Genomic DNA, 17,711 nt, shown 5'->3' on the forward strand with positions numbered 1-17,711 from the left:
TTCAAACCGGTCCCCACTAGTGGTCCAAGCGACCAGGGCTGGACGCGTGTCTTAGTGTCTTTGTCCCGCGAGTGGCGGAGAGAGTAGCGACGTAAATCATGGTCCCCCCCTCTCTTCTCTAGTCTACTCTCGAGTCTCGACTCGCGATGCTTCTGTTTCTTCTTATCTTTACCGGCTGCAGCCGGTTTTGGTCACTCTATCATGGAATGACGTGGAGGCCACGCTCCAAGAGTTCAGGGATACTGGGATACTAATCATACAATTAATCAATACTCCTGTTATTAATGGAATTATTTACGTATTGCAAGTTATCAGTGACCGAACGATAATTTCTTATTTTGGGGTTAATACTTAGAAGTTTGTAAGTTTGTGTTCCTGTCTTGTCGAAGTAACAAGGATATTTGAAGTGATGATATTTTTTTTTCGGTTGAATGAAAAATGGGGTGTTTGGTGGACTGATTGATTTTATGCCACGTGATTTTTGTAATTTTTCAAACAATTCATGTATTCTTTTCATGTATCAATAAGAGCTACTTTTCAAAAAATTTGTAATTGGTCAAATTTTGAATTACCTTTTTTAACTTATTTCGTAAAAAATTATAAAATTATTTATATATATTATTTAAATAAATAACATAAGTTTTTTTAAAAATTATGTAACTAAAACTAAATAAAAATGCAGGACAGCAAGGGGCAAAATTGCCCCCTTAACTCATCCAAAGACACCTTCAATTACTTACAATACGATATATATTCAAGTAGTTTGCCCTGCCTAAAAATAAAGAAAAATTATAAAACACAATAAAGTTCACAGTTTTCATCATAACTTACCACTATAATTGTTCAAAAAATAAAAAGAGGAAGCACTCCCACTGTTAAGAAATAACCTACACCAAAGAAAAATAAAGGAAAAGAAGCTTTCCTCACGCTGACTGAAAATTATATCACTATTTCACCCAATTCACTACTCTTAAATAGCATTTATCATCTGTCGTTTATTTTCAAAATAGCATTTATCATTAAGTAGTTTAGTTTGATCAACCTCTCTACAGTTTACCGTACTTTTTTTTTCTTTTTTTTTTTTTTTCCTTTTCTTATGATAATTATAAAATTTTATAAATACAACCCTTTAACAATAAATTTTATGATTGCAAAAATGATTATTTGTGAATGGAGAACACAATCAACACTTATGGACCCACTACTTTATTTTTATATTTTCACACTTCACAGTTAACTATTTCAATAGTTGTAAAATTTATTGTAAAATTTTTTTTTACATTATTGTATGGAAATTCCATTAGTGGGTCCCAAATTATACACACAAAAAACTACTTAATGTCCTTTTACAGTACTAAAACCCTAAAGAATCCAGTGTCTTTTTTTTTTTTTTTTTTTTTTTTTCTATTGACTCTTTCACCGTATAAATTTCTTGTTTCTGTTATAAACCCAAATTTTGAATACCTAGAACAATACGTATAGAAAGTAATGTTTGAATTCTAAATATTTTTTAAAAGCAACCAAGACAATGAGACGTGTATATAATTTTGCAAATATATTGCTATACTCTCAACACTTTTAGATTGATTTATTTTCTCAATTTATTTTAAGGAATCAAATTATATGTCTAAATTTAATGAATTTAAATTAATTTCTTACTTTTCTTTAGATTTAGATTAATTGTTTACTTTGATTGTTAGTAACTGTGGGGTTTTTTTTCCGCACACTCAGCTAAAGGCATGTTGTACCACTCATCACACATGCGTGGGGCGCTTCTATAACCGATGTGGGACTAAGGGTGTCAAGCCTCAAAGAGGTGAAAATCCCAAAGACCACACTCGGGGACAAGGACAAATCCTTGCGGGCTTGGCTCCCCAAAGAGGAAAATGAGCTGAGTGTGCGGGGAAAAAACCCCCACATTCATGTGTGATGAGTGGTACACCATGCCTTGCTCCAAGGGCTTATAAGGCATGCGTGAGGCGCTTCTCTAACCGATGTGGGACTAAGGGTGTCAAGCCTCAAAGAGGTGAAAATCCCAAAGACCACACTCGGGGACGAGGACAAATCCTTGCAGACTTGGCTCCCCAAAGAGGACAATGAGCTGAGTGTGCGGGGAAAAAACCCCCCACAGTAACTATAATTGAATATTTTTGTATCTTGTTTTAATAATATGAAATATGTACTTGTTGTTACAATTGTTTATTTCTTTTGTAATTCTTATCAATATTTTAAGATTAATTTTGCTTTTACTATTGTTTTTTAATCTTGCTCTCCCTGAAACCTTGGCTCCACTATTGCATGGATGATTTTTTCAATTGTTGCTATTTAACTATTTAAATTAATGGTAACTATTTAAATGACAACTCACAACTCCATTCTAAGTCTCTTAGCTTAGGTGGTCAACTATCGACAATCTCCACCTTAAGATTCGCAACCTTAGCTTGTGGAGTGGGATTTCTTTTCCACATTCCTTGTATTGGATTCTTGTGGTAACTGGTAACCACGTCAGGTAGCAATTCTCACAACATTTAAATATTTGAATCACTTCTATCATTTCCGTCAAAAAAAAAAAAAAAAAAAAAAATTTTGAATCACACAAAATTAATTTTCATTCTTGCCTATGGAACAACACATATTGCATGTCCCTTTGTACAACCCAAAAAACAAATTAAAAAAAAAAATTCAATACTAACACCAAAGTTATAAAACAAATAAAAGTCATTACAATATTTATAGAGTAGATCATTATTAATTTAATCAATTTATAAATAATTTTTTTAAATGTCAAAAATAATTACAAAAATTTGTCAAAATATGTTAGTTACATTGGGCTATAGAACACTAATAGGTGAGTTATTTTATCTTTTAAAATAAGCTTCTGAATTTCATCAAATAAGAGAAACGGTGTTTACATCATAAAGTTTTTTTTTTTTTTTTTTTAAGTGTTTACATCATAAAAGCAATTGCTCTTTAATTTCATTAATTAATATATAGGTGAGTTATAGTTGCATTCAACTTCCTCATTTATTTAGCAAAAAAACAGCCTCCTCATTTAAAATGCTACATAATACGGAGAAACAATAAATTTTAGAAATTGATGTGATAAATATGAAAAGTTTTTTTTTTGGGGGATGATGAACATGAGAAGTGATTCATCAATTTAACAGTTCTTAGATCATTCCATGTCTATGTCGGGAGATTTCGAAGTTTTTAGTAACTTTTTTTTTGGAGAAACAAACACACACACATAGGAGAGGGAAATGAGTTCTAACACAAAAGTACACCACAATTCCACTCAAAAGCCATGATAACTTTTAAGGGAGGGTGAGACAAATTATACTATACACAATATACTCTCTTAACTTATTTATTCAATATGATACAAAAAAATATATTTTTTGGGTAGTTTTTAATACTAAATGTATGATAAAAATTTATTTTCAAAAATTTTTATTTTTGTTACATTAAAATAAAAACACAAGACAAGAGGCAAAAGGCTAAAAATTAAAATTTTTGTTCAGCATACCCTATTTGTCACAATTTTGACCACAATTTATTAAAGTGATCAAATGTGAATGATAGATAATCACTTTTGTATTAATCAATCACTTTTTTCTCCCTTTTTTTCTAACCTTTTCCTTGTTTTTAGGCTATGTTTGGTTAGAGGAAATAGGAGAGAAGAGAAAAGAGAAAGAATTCATTTTCCTTTGATTAGTTAAAGTATTCACATCATCTCATACAAAAATTCATATCCATTTTAGCATAAGAACTTACTTTTATATTTTTACACAAACAATCTTAAAAAATACCCAAATCATATTATCTGTCCTAGAAATTTATTTCAATAAAATATATTCATTTTTTATTACTTACTTCAACCTTCTCTCTCTCTCTCTCTCTCTCTCAAAGCTAGACCACCACAACAGAGCATGCATCTCATTCACTACCACAACTACAACTACAACCCCCAAACCAAAGCTCACACCCACAGTAGCATAAACAGCAAATCAATTAAAGGAAATCTCAAATGGAGTCCACATACTTGAAACTCCCATTCAAATTTCCCTTAAGATTAACATAACTCAAATACATTTGAAATCAAAATTCAAACCAAGCACATGCAAGCAACATCAAATCTTAACAACCAAACCAAAGAAAGAGAAAATAGAAGAAGAAATTTTAAGAAAGAAAATTGTGACTCTAATGGTGGTGGCTTCATTGTAAATTGCTGGTAGTTGTGGTTGCGTGGGATTGGCTGTGGTCAAGCTCGGTTTGGCCATGGAGGCTTTGAGAAAGGCTAAGATGAGAGAGAAGAAAAAAAAAATACTCATTTTACATAACTACAACAATCATGTATATTTACACAGTACTGTAGTTTTTATATATTTACATACCTTTACATGAGTCTAATATGAGTAATTAATGAAAACTGGATGTGCGAAATTTAGTCTTTATATTATTATACACAAATTAATGTGAGTGCTCTTAGAAAAAAAATAAAAAAATAAAAAATAAAAAGAAGAAGAGAGAGAGAGAAGAAATGCATAGAGAAATGGTTTATATGAGACTCACCAATTTTTTTCCCTCCAAATCCATAAATTACTCTAATACCTTTGAAATTAGTTTTATATCCTTGTAATTAATTATTAATTTATAATGATAAAATAGTAAAATAATATTTTTATTTTTACTTTATTTTGTTATCTTTCTCTTTCTTTGATTCCATTAAGCCAAATGTATCCTTAATTTTAAGTAACAGTAAGCATACAACTTAAATCACAATCTATTTACGTGGCGAATTGGAAATGGAAGGGAAATTGTGATAAAGTTGTGATTTTACCTAACATTTCTGTAATTCATTTTGCTTTAGGCGAAAACACAGCTAGCGTAAAAAAAAAAAAAAAAAAAAAAAAAAAACACAGCTAGCGTGGTTTTGTGACAAGTGACAATTAAGAGTAGTATAAACACGAAACAGTAGTCACACGAGATCAACAGTTTGAAATAACGTCCAACACCTGCTTCGGTCGTACGGAAAAACCTGCAACCAGCCCAACCACCTACAGACGTATACGCTTGGTCCGAACGTAATCCCCACTGTGTTCTCCACGCGCTTGACGTCCCAAACTCTTTTATTTATTTATTTTTATTTTTTTACCGATTAACTTAATCTAAGTATTTATGTGTGTGAAACTCCCTCAGAATATTTGAACTCCGGTTATTACCTCCCCATGGCACAAATACTTATACTTGTGGAGTGATCACTAAAACCTATAAATAAAAAAAAGAAATTCTAGTTTCACAATAATTTTACATTAAATTATAAATATTAAGTTGTTACTAGTTTTAACTCAAATACATGACTGAAATTAATTTTTTGCTAATTAGTAATAGTTAATAATAATTTTTTCAATAAATCTTAAACTCATGCATATAACCAAAACTGCATGTAACAATTAATTGCGCAAAATAGTTAATAATAATTAATACTTAGAATTTATTATGAAAATAATGTTAAAATATTGCAAACATAACATTACCAAACTGTTTTGTTTTCCCACGTTAATCATCCTCTTCCGCTTGATCATTACTCAATCAACCTTGCATCAAATGAAGGTCCAAGCAGAAGATACACATAACTTTTCAGCTTTTGAAAACTAATATATATATATTTTTTTGTTATTTTTACTGCTAAAAAAGTGAACATCATATCAAGAATTATATTTTATTAACCACAGTAATATGGTAATAATCAACATTTAACTTAATGTGAGGGTAAGACTCATAATCAGTTCTTTAGGTACATCCTATAAAAAAAAAGGTTCTTTAGGAGGTACCTCTCTCTTTCTCGCTCTATTTCTCTGTTTTCAGAATAAAATAAAAAAGTTCTTTAGGCACACAACTTTTAAATCCTTATGAATTGAAATAAATTTTTTTGAAAGAGCCAATTTTTTTAATGTTTAATTTACACAACTATTTTGTCCATTATACTAAATTTTAATTATTCCATCTAAACAAGATATTAATAGCTATTTTTCTAATTTTAAAAAATTGATTTATTTTCTTTAAAAAAATTGTTTGAATTAAAATATTGCTAAATATTTTTTGGTATAGATTTTTCTTTTCTCATTAATTATAGGAAAAAAAAGAGAGAAAAAAAAGAGAGATGATAATCATAAGTGAATTATAAAACCCATTTTAAAATATGGAATATATTAATGGGTGCTTGATTGTAGTTGTTAAGGAGGAATTAAGCGAGTCTCATTACATTAGAAAATAACTAAAGCTAATAAACAAATAGTTTATGTTATGTTACTTTTTAGAAAAAACTTACCGATTACAATAAAAATTCAATCTTAGCCAGTGCACTTTTACACATATTAACCAAACCCTTAAACATTTATCTATTACTACAAAATATTAAATAATTCAATCTACTATGGTAATAGTTAAGATTAGACAAGAGTATAATGCATGAAAAGAATGTTTAATGTAGAATTTTCCCTAAATATTCTAATACCAAGTAGTTTATCCTTCCTCCTAAAAGACATAAAATTTGTTACACTCTTATAGCTTAGTAATATTACCTAATTTTTGTTTGCCACTCTCACATTGTAACATTAAAAAAAAAAAAAAACACAAATTATATAGAAAGACCATATGGAATATGCTGTATGAAACAAGTCAGATTGACAAAAATCTAAATAATCTTAATATAGTTTTCAAAAAAAAAAAAAAATTCTTAATATATATATATATATATTTCTTTTTTTTGAGAGACATATATATATTTTTTTCTTCTAACCTTACATGATAGGATTGGTCGATAAACTTAGGACGTGTACAAAACCAATCCCTTTAAATTATGTTTATAAAAAATACTAATAATATTATTATATAATAAAAAGGGTTACCTCATTAGTCATTATCGTATTTACTTCCCTTAACTCCTTTAAACTTGTTGAAATCCATCCGATCATTTTCATACAAGAGTTTTCCTAACCTTATTACCTCACCTGAAAACCACTCTCATCACAAAAACCACCTACCCTACTCTCTCTCTCTCTCTCTAAAATCTCTGCTTCATTTTCTCTCTCCAAACATCCCCCTTGTTCGTTTTTAGTAACCCTTATCATCTCTCTCTTCCTCTCAAGTTTCAACCTTTCTTTCTTTCTTTTACACTTGCAACTTTCTCTCTCCAAAAAACTCACAGTCACAGCCTATCTCTCTTTGTCTGTCTTGTCGGTCTGTCTCTCTCTCTATCTTTCTCTCACTGCTACAACTGCAACACCAACACCTTTCCATCTCCCTCGTTTATCTAATCTTGAGAGAGATAGAAAGCTCTCTCTCTCTCTCTCTCTGTATAACAAGTCTATATCTTTCTCTACCACTAGCTAGCTCATCACCATGACCAAATTATAATCATCATCCTCATAAATCTCTCTCTTTTCTCTCTTTTCTTTTTCTCTTTCTCTTTCCCTCTTAATAATTCCATTCATTCATGGCGTACCACAACCATCTCTCCCAAGACCTCCCTCTTCACCACTTCTCAGACCAACACCAACACCAACACCAACACCACCAAACCATACCCGACACTTCTGACCCGAACTCAAAACCCGGGTCCGACCACCACACACCCAATTGGCTAAACAGCGCTCTCTTACGCACCCAATCCCAATACAACGACACCACCACCACCACCACCACCACCAACAACAACAACGCCACCAACAATAACACTAACACCAATTTCCTCAACCTCCACACGGCGTCCGAATCCGCCTCCCAATCCTCAAACCAATGGCTGTCACGCTCCATCCTCCACCGTAACCACAGCGATGTCATCGATGACGTGGCTGGAGACTCCATGATCGCCGCCAGCATGTCCCACGAATCATCGGAAAACATGAAGAACCACAACAACGAGAGCTTGAACCAGAACAACAAGAGTGATCATCAAGCAATGGGAGTTGGAGTTGTGGTAGAGAGTAGTGGTGGCGGCGGTGGAGATGGAGTGATGAACTGGCAGAATGCAAGGTACAAAGCAGATATTCTGACCCACCCACTGTACGAGCAATTGCTATCTGCACACGTGGCGTGTCTTCGGATCGCCACGCCAGTCGACCAGTTACCAAGGATCGATGCCCAACTCGCTCAGTCGCAGAATGTGGTCGCTAAGTACTCAGCTCTCGGACATGGGACTCAGCCTATGGTTGGGGACGACAAAGAGCTTGATCAATTCATGGTATGTCCTTTTTCTCTCTCTATTGTCGTTTTGTGTTTCAAAATTTTATTTTCTTTTTCTAAACTGTATTAACAATGGTTGATGTTATTTATTAGTTATTAGTTATTACCACTCCCCCATCTTTTGTGCGCGTTAAAGGCGTACCGAAATTTATGTACTTTTTGTTATTTATTTCATTTTTCTTTTTTAGCTTTTTGTTTCTATGTGCTTCAATTTAGTTGGAGCTCAAAAAAATTCATTCAGAGCAAGTTTACTCTGAATGACATTTCACCCACTATGTATGTATGTATGGATTTTTGGTGATTGAATTGTGAAGTGTGATGCACCGACAAATATGATTGATCCAATTTGTTTGCGTGAGGAATGGTTAATTGGCAATGACAAGAAGGACCACATCTTTGTTCATATAATTACATTCAAATTTTAAAAAAGGTGGGTTGGGTTTTTTTTTTTTTTTTTCTTCTCTTTTTTGTTTTGTTTTTTTGTTTTTGTTTTTTTTTTTTCCCCTTTTTGGTTGGCTTGTAATTTGAAATGGACGGTGCAACTCTTTTTAGTAGTGATAATTTTCTGGTTGTACCAAATGGTTTGATAGATTTTGCTAGTTAAAAAGGCCTTTTCCTTCTTGGGCACGGATGTTGCAACGTGCAACTCTTTTTATATTGAGCAAATAAAAACTTGCCTTGTGTGGTACATCAATTTTGAAGCTTTGGTGGGTATGGGAAGCTGTTAAGTATTGTGCTGAGGCAAAAATTAAAGAGAGGAACATTAAATAAACAGAAAGATCTTGACATAGTCCACTGTCACACTAGATAGCCTTATCTCTAGGACTGAAAGCAAATTAGATGTTTTAATGATAGATGGGAGCTCAATTTTTTTACATTTTTTTCTTGAACACCATTGATGGGAGCTGGGAAGCCCTTATTAAACTGTTGGTAGAATGCAATTTCCACCACCTATCTTTCTTCAAAGTCAAAGCCTAAAAGGCCAGGACTAGCAACTTCTAGTTTCTCAGCCCAAAAAATGAAAGGAAAAAGAAAAGGGACCTAACAGATGTTTTCTCATAGAAAATTATATCTAGAAAGAAAACATGAAAATTACTGAAGTTGTCAAGGTAACTGGGGATTCTGTTGCTGCAAACTTGGGGTGTGAAACATTGTAGTAATTGTGATTGAATAAAAGGAGAAACCTTGATTAATCAATGTAATCACTCAGACATCTATGTTGATGAGTAGAAGATCGAGAGCTTTTGTGAATGAATAAAGATTAAAAAATTGATATCTATGAATGGGAGGGAATAACAATCTCCAAGCTCGAAAGTCATATTCAGGGTATCTGAGTTTGTTTTCAGCTGGAATCAGAACACTTGAGGTTTCCTGTAGTTCTTACAATGAATGTAAAGGCTGCCCAATGTGATTAATTGTCTTTTGAATGAAAATTAATTCATGATGTATTCTTTTTATGGATTTTTAGATGTCTTTTGGAAAACTTTGGCTGAATTCTTCTTAGAAGCTCCACTATGATGAAATCTTAGACTGGGGGAGAGTAACAATTTCTTCTCCTAATGATTATGTACTTATGTGCTAGGTTAGTTTCAGAATGCTAAAAATAACAATTGCTGATACTGAATCAGCTTTAAGGGTCATTTGAAATCTTGCAAGTAGGCAGCAAGGAGATGTGGTGGACTACTAGATTCAAGTATGATATATGTTGTAATTTATGATTCTTCCCTTAATTGAAACTTTAAGCTTGCATTTGATATTTTCAATTCATTGGATTCTTGGTGTAACCTAGGATATAATAGCTTCAAAATGTGTCCTAATTGCAGTATGATATTAATGGAGCTGTAACTCTGGTGAAGCCTAGATACACAAATGAAATTCAGATATTTTCACTTATGCTAAGAGGAAACTTATGTACAACCAACCAGAAATGTTTTCAGAAATAATATCTCAATTCTCATACACTGTTTTCAGTATCTCAACAGGCATGTGCAAAAGCTCAGCAATGTATAGATTGCATAGCCATCAACATAACAGGAAACCAAAAATTTCTTGAAAGGTTATTAATTTAACTTCTGAATGCATGAGATGGGTACTTCTGGTATGCAAGCAGCATTATTTGGAATTCCATATGCTCTTTATTCAGAGATTCATTAGCTATATTTACTACTTTTTTCTTTTGATGTTGGAACAGATTAATCCATGTTTAGCTGTAGACATAAGCAACGGTTTTGGGAAAGACATATAATTAGTAAAAAATTTGTTTCTGCCATTAGTTATATGTCTAATCAATAAGGTGTCAATGCGTTATGGGGACTACTTAGCTATTGATTTAAGCTTGTAACAGTTCCATACCTGCTTGTCCCACACACCCATCCCTTGCTCTTCCTATGCCCATTTTGTAAATTGTCTTATCATATGATAGAATCAGAATTTTGATCTTCACTTGGCTTGTTATTGTAGACACATTATGTTCTGTTGCTTTGCTCTTTTAAAGAACAACTTCAACAACATGTCCGGGTCCATGCAATGGAGGCAGTAATGGCTTGCTGGGAGATTGAGCAATCCCTACAAAGTTTAACAGGTGATGTTCTGTAATGAGATCCTATTTGATATATATATTTTTTTCATTTCTAGTGGATGTTGCATGCTAGCATAAAAAGGTTAAGAGAGTTGGAAAAGTCTTCAGCTGCTTGACTTTTGTTTGCTTAGTTACTCAAATTGCTGTTTGTTGTTCTTCACAGTTGAAACTAGCACAGGTGGTTAAAACGTGATGAATTTAATTCTTCAATGTTTGTCCTTGGCATGGTTTGTGGTCAACTAACCCCCACAACACAATAAATTAATGCAACTTGTTGATCATGCCAATGAATTCCTAGAAAAATGAGTGGTGAAATAACTTTACTTGAAAAAACCAGCTAGTCCTTAATGTGATACATCTATGGTTCTTTAGATGTATTTGCATACATATTAAATATTTGATCCAGGGATTAAATATGATAGGGTGGTGCCTCATCAAGTTTGATAGTGCCATGTCTAATCAAAGTGTCATTTGGAGCCGGGGCAGGGGGAAGTTGGAGCAGCAGTGTCAAATACCCTATACTTCATAAAATTCTTTAATATTGAGCTGCTCATTTAAATATATAATTCTTCACATGAAACAACTTTAGAATTTTAATTTTGTAGATTATTTCCATAGCTTCTTTGTAATTTTGTGTCATGACCACTTAAAATCTCCATCTCTGGCTATGATTTGGTGAATTTACCTGTTACTGAATCCACTTATCCTTTTTGAAATAATTATCTTTTACATTGCAATTTTATGAGCTGTGATCTCTTCTTTCTTTGGGAAAAGGATGTTATATTTTTCAAGAAAGTTAGTTCCAAAAAATACCTTAAAAGGCTGTGTTTTTGCTACAATTAGAAATCAACTTTTATGCTATAACTGTAAGTAATTTCATGATTATCATGAGTACCAAAGCTATAATTACTTTTACATGCTGCGTGAACAGGAGTTTCCCCAGGTGAAGGTACAGGTGCAACAATGTCTGATGACGAAGATGACCAAGTAGATAGTGATGCCAACTTGTTTGATGGTAGTTTGGATGGCCCAGATACCATGGGATTTGGTCCTCTTATCCCAACAGAGAGTGAGAGGTCCTTAATGGAGCGTGTGAGGCAAGAGTTGAAGCATGAACTGAAACAGGTAATTGATGGAATATTTTGTTGCAAAGTCTTATTACATATTCATCATTACCAATTGGTATTTTTTTTATAGGGTTACAAGGAGAAAATTGTAGACATAAGGGAGGAAATTTTACGTAAGAGAAGAGCAGGAAAGCTTCCTGGGGACACTACCTCTGTCCTAAAATCTTGGTGGCAATCACATTCGAAGTGGCCGTATCCTACAGTAAGTTTTTTGACAGTTAGAATTGGTTGAGGAATCGTTCTGAACCTACTAATTTGACATTATAAATCCCTTACTGCATCTCAAGCATAAACTAGATTCACTAAACACCCAACCAAGTATGGGGTATGTCAAAAGGTACAAACTTTCCCACAAAAAAGTAAACATCCAACCATGTATGGGGGTATGCTCTTGTTAAAAGCCTCAAATTTTCCCTCCTACAAAAATGTGTACAAAATTTTCCTCCTCAAATGTATAAGAAAAGGTGCATATGCATGCACAAAAACACAAACATTACCACATCCATACTATATTAGTTTGTAAATTACAAGCTGAAACTGTGTCTTTTTCAAAAACCCTTCAATGAGTAAGCTGCTTCCAAGTTAATGTTAGTTGTGTCAAACAAATGCGGGAAACGTTTCACTCATCAATACCTTAAATTCTATGAACTTTCAGGAGGAAGATAAGGCAAGGTTGGTACAGGAGACTGGTTTGCAACTAAAACAGATAAATAATTGGTTCATCAATCAGAGGAAGAGGAACTGGCACAGCAATCCTTCAACTTCCACAGTTTTGAAGAGCAAACGCAAAAGGTATTCTAATCAAAGAATTTCTGTTTATTAGTTTAGATTTCTCATGAGCTTTACGCCAACAATAATTCGAAAAGAAGTAATGCAGGTGAAAATAGCGGTGATCGTTTTATGTAAATGGAAGAAAATCCTAGAACCATTCCTCAAATGATCTCTGTTCATGCTTCTTCTCAAGTGATCAACCCAACATTACATAAAAATTGTGACAGTAGAGGGTTTCTTGGTATGGCTGTGGGCTCGAAGTAAAATACCCATGTTTTGTTTTTTCAAAGAGAGAGGCTGGCAGAGAGGATGAGGTTATGATGATGAACCCAGTTTGTGACATTTAACAGATATGCTAAAAGGCTTCAGACTGAGTTGCATATGATGCCAACCTCATTAGGAAGTCCAGTATTTAGGAATTATATTACTGAACTGAATTGGATGCATTGGCGGGGTTATGATTTTTGTTTACTTTCTTCATGCCTGAGAATAAAATAGCGAGAGGGTGTGGGTGTACAGTGTAATAATCTGTGCATGGTACCTTATAGTTTTTATACTAGTGATTATAGCTTTTGAAATTATATTGTAGAGTTAAATATGTATTAAATATGGCATTTACGTTTTTACAGTTTGTTGATGGACCTGATTCCCCTTCAACCAAATCTGATTACATAACCGGGCATGAAATCTTTGAAATATGATGTTTGTCATGTATTTTCCTCCTTTTTCTCTTTAACTTCTTTGTAAAAGTGACTTGGTATTATCAGTTCAATTGCAGTTGTTGACTGATACTGTGCACAACCCTCGAGTCAAATTGGGAAAATGTATTAGCGAATTGTTTCTATATAAATCTAAATGGTTCAGATACGCAGTGATGATTAGTTTATCAGTCTAGCTGAATTAATGAAGGAACAATTTTATTGTGGTATATTCTCACATTGCATGGAACTGTTCACAAAATAACTAGAAAGTCTGCAAACAGTTATCAGATTGTTGCAAGAGATTCTAATGATATCTTTTTGTGCGAGTAAATTTGTATTTTGAGTGAAGAAGTCTGTTATCAGTATTAAACTTAATTAGAAAGCTGTGTTGCTTGGTTTGGATGATAAGCAATTGTAACGACCCTGATGAGATTTTGGTGTTGGCCTATTTCATGAAATTTTGTTGTAATGAATTTCGAGTGTATTGATGTAATTCAGTCAATGAAAAGTCTGGTTGAAGTCTGTATTTGAAGATGCGGCTCAAAATACTAAATTTAGTAGCTTGCTTGACGTTTGCTCAAAGCTCGGTCAAGCGAGATACTAAACCCGCTCCTCTCAAGTGAATCATTAAGCTCGCATGACTCTTGCTCAAGCAAGATCGTGGAAAAAGTTCAATTCTGACTCTATTTTTTGAATTCTTAGATTAGGTTTGGTGGCATCACTTTGCACGTATTTTTCAATAGAGAAAAGGAGGCTACAATCTGTGCTATTCGGGAAGAAAACCTTGTGCCTTTTCTCCTTGTATTTAATAGAAGAATACGTATCCTTTGTCCACTCATCTTGTGATCCCAAAGATCCTTAGGAGAGTGTTTGATTGTGTGAAACCAAGTACCTTTTGGTTTTCCCTAAAGAGTTCAACGTAGAGAAAAATTTCAAGGAGTTGTCTTGGAGTGCACCTAAGGTTTTGGTTATTGAAGCCTAGTCGCGCTAGTAAAAGGATTCATATATGATAAGTTCAGAGGATACGAATTAAACTGTTGTGGTGACACCAATGAGTCGCCAAATAGGTCTTTAGAGTATAGTCACAAAGGTTTTTGCAACTAGTTAATAAACTTCCACTTTTTTATAGTAGGTTGCTTTAGTTAGGTACATTACCCCGTAGTGGTTTTTTTTTTTTTTTTTTTTTTTTTTTTTTTTTTTTTTTCTTTAAAAGGATCTTCATTGATTTTCTATTTTGTCACCAAATCTAGTGTTTATTATTTTTGTGTATCTTGCTTTGCTTTATGATAAGGTGCATGTTGAATTGTGGTGATTTAGAATTAATTCGTGGGTCACACAAATTGAGATTCATTTTTAATTAATATAATTGGTCGCAAACCCACGAATGTAATTGATTTTATAAGAATATAATGTAAAATTTGTAGGTTAAATAGTGCATGTGTTATTTTTAAGTATTTTATATTTTTATAAGTTTTGTGTAATGGAACATATAATGTGATTTGCATTCAACAACAATACATAGTGACATATGTGTGTGTATGTGTGTGTGTGTGTGTGTGTGTGTGTTGGGGGGGGGGGGGCAGGACCGAGGAAGGGATCGTTGAGCTGTTAGTATGATTATTGAGGCATCATAAGCCCAAAGAGGGAATCCACTTGAGGAGAGGAGGAGAAGAGACAAAAGACTTTTGGGAGCTCCTATTGGGAAGGATAGGGTGTGGAGAGAGAATCATGGGGGGTAGGGGAAGTTTCTAGTGAGAAGTAGCTTCCTACCTCTGCATTAAATAGTTGGTAACAGCTTTATCAGCTGCATTGATAAGGAAGAGACCTGAACAGTGGATTTCACAGTTAAGCAGCTCCTTCTACCACCTTCATCAGAAGCTTAACAGGTTTGAGGATAAGAATTTGGGTACGTGGAGATGAGGGGTCAAGATTTGAAGTGCTAAGAAGTATATAAAGGAAGGGAACTTATAGATAAAAGGGGAGGAAAATGATAGGCATTAGAACAAGAACATTGAGAGAAAAGCATGAACAATGTATTATTCTAAGTATCATTGGCCTCCTCGGGCGAACTTGTATTAAACCATTTATCTACTCAATTTGTGATCCTTAGTCTTTTTTCCCTGTTTTTGTCTTCGGGCTAACCCCTCATTTTTGTTTAATCCACTCTCTTACAAATATATATTGACTTGGGCCTAGTTGAACTGTACTAACCTCACTATTCTAAGGGGACTTGGTCTGTTTAATCTTTGAGTCCTTACAATATATATATATATATATATATGATAAATTAATTTAATAAAAGATTTAAATTATATAATTATAATATTGTTTTATATAAATGGAGAATATGTTATTAAAAGGTTTATTATTATTATTATTATTATTATACCATAATTGGTTGACAAATTTGAACATATCCAAGAATATTAAAAAAAAATTGTACATTCACATCCCATGGAATACATGTAAGGATGTGACATGTTACATTAAATTTAAATTATTATATAAGTTTAGAATTGTAACATTTTTTTCTTTCCAAATATAATTATAATGCTTATGTAAGGACTCAATTTGCAACGATCCCCAAGGAGTAATGGGTTCGAACATTAAAGGCCCAAACAATAAAATTTGTAGAGAGTGGGCTAAAAGGCTAGGCCTTAGTTATCGAACAGCCGTTAGTTGTGGTGTTCGTAATGATTGCACAGAGGTGAACTTTGCTTGCCTAGAAGACTTTCTCCTCGGCACGGCCTGGGTGGCTCTGGTTCTTGGCCCTGGTCCCAACCCCTTTTCTGGACTGCTTCCTTCTCCTTTTATACTAGCCTTTCCCCTCTCTCCAACGTCCACGTGTAGGTTTAGCTTTCTAGGGCTGATACTTGTCCTATCAACCCATACCCAAAGTGGTTGGGGGTGGTTGTAAAAACTGAAAAGCATGACTCTGTCAGGCGCAGAGTACTTAATTGTAGTAATGGCAGCCTTTACCTTGTCCTTTATCGCCACATTGTTCAGGGGTCCTTTTCTCATCAATGCAGAGGTGTTAGCTTTCCCTTGAACCACTTCTATACTGTATTCGCTCTTTTTTCTGGGAGAGCTTTGGGGACTGCTTTTAATGGTGTGCTGCTCCTTCCTTCTAGGTTTTAGGATGCCGAGGACAGGATCGTCCTCGACTATATCTCTAGGCCATTTGGACTTCCGTTGCATGTCCTCGGCAACGCCTTTCCTCGGCGCGGGCCTTGGGCCTTAATGTAAAGTGGGCCGGGATCACAAATTCTCTGGCCCCACAGCTTATATTATTGAAACTTGAATTTTAAGATAATCTTTTAAATATTTATCATTTTTATTACTTTTTATGACTGATATCTCTAATTTCTAATGCCTACTTTGTTTGTATTTCTTAGTCAAAAACTAAAGAGTTTGACGTCCCAAATAAAATAAAATATCATACTTTTCAACCCAAAAATTAAGGAAAAAAAAAAAAAAAGAAGAAGAAGAAGTTTTGAGCCAAAAAACTAAAAAAAAAAAAGGAAAAAGTGGGCCGGAGTAGACAAAAGTGGACTGAGTGGATAGAAGTGGACCGAAATGGCATGAATTGGACTGAATGGACAAAAGTGGAGCGAAGTGGACCAAAAGGATTAGATTGGATCAAATAAATAGAAGTGGACCAAAATTGACCATTGTGGACCAAAGTGCTACAATAACGTGGCTCAAAAGGTGTGCAGCAACAATAAATGTTACATTTAAACTTTTAGATACCATATAGATTTTGTTGCGTAATTAGCCAAGTAGTCTAAACTGGGAATTTTCATAATCTACTTAGGTTGGACTAGGAATTGATTGGTTTTGGTTAAGGGAAAGTGCGTAGGTTTTAATAAAGGATTTGACTTAGTTTGAGATAGTTACCCTCCAAGAAGAAGAATGAGGATTAGGAAGAGAGCCCAAAGAAAGTGGAGGAAATTATATTCATGTTGATGCATCAGAATTGTCAAATGGCTCCTAGTATTTATACTAGGGAGCAAAATAAAAATCAAGAAAATCTTAAGATTGTTCCTCTAACTAGCCAACCAGCTACTTGTAACTATTAAATTAACTGTCTTGGTCGTCTTTCTCTTTGTTCTTGATCTTGGTGACATGCTTAGTCATCCACACGTCATGCTTCATTGTTATGATCATGGGTTGGTTTGCATGTTTGGGCTCATTATATTGCCTTCCCCTTTTAAACCACCTTGCCCACAAGGTGAGGGTTTGCTATTTTAGGGTGTGAAGCGGTTCCCAAGTTGCACCTTCCTCTCA

General features: G+C 33.8%; 1 protein-coding gene across 4 annotated transcripts; it reads left to right on the top strand.

The window, feature by feature from the left end:
* Positions 1–7,028: 7,028 nt before the first annotated feature.
* Positions 7,029–13,852, top strand: LOC115974889 (homeobox protein knotted-1-like 3). Of its 4 annotated transcripts, none has more exons than XM_031095437.1 (6): positions 7,029–8,245; positions 10,708–10,828; positions 11,757–11,950; positions 12,023–12,154; positions 12,608–12,744; positions 13,353–13,852. In XM_031095437.1, the coding sequence occupies exons 1-6, from the start codon at positions 7,499–7,501 to the stop codon at positions 13,396–13,398; spliced, it is 1,377 nt and encodes a 458-aa protein (XP_030951297.1). In that variant the 5' UTR covers positions 7,029–7,498; the 3' UTR covers positions 13,399–13,852. The 4 variants fall into 4 exon arrangements, with proteins under 4 accessions (XP_030951297.1, XP_030951298.1, XP_030951300.1 ...); XM_031095438.1 differs by lacking the exon at positions 13,353–13,852 and adding an exon at positions 12,819–13,351 and having other exon boundaries at positions 7,030–8,245; XM_031095440.1 differs by having other exon boundaries at positions 7,031–8,245; positions 12,830–13,590.
* Positions 13,853–17,711: the final 3,859 nt, after the last annotated feature.

This window comes from Quercus lobata, chromosome 2 (genome assembly GCF_001633185.2).
Source record: "Quercus lobata isolate SW786 chromosome 2, ValleyOak3.0 Primary Assembly, whole genome shotgun sequence".
NCBI classification, from domain to species: domain Eukaryota; kingdom Viridiplantae; phylum Streptophyta; class Magnoliopsida; order Fagales; family Fagaceae; genus Quercus; species Quercus lobata.

What these genes read in the sequence shown, in the direction of transcription:
- LOC115974889 (XM_031095437.1), top strand. Translation starts at nt 7,499, where the DNA reads ATGGCGTACCACAACCATCTCTCCCAAGACCTCCCTCTTCACCACTTC. An exon ending in ATCCCTACAAAGTTTAACAG is followed by an intron (nt 10,829 to 11,756) that starts GTGATGTTCTGT and finishes CTGCGTGAACAG; the next exon opens with GAGTTTCCCCAGGTGAAGGT. An exon ending in TTGAAGAGCAAACGCAAAAG is followed by an intron (nt 12,745 to 13,352) that starts GTATTCTAATCA and finishes ACGTTTTTACAG; the next exon opens with TTTGTTGATGGACCTGATTC.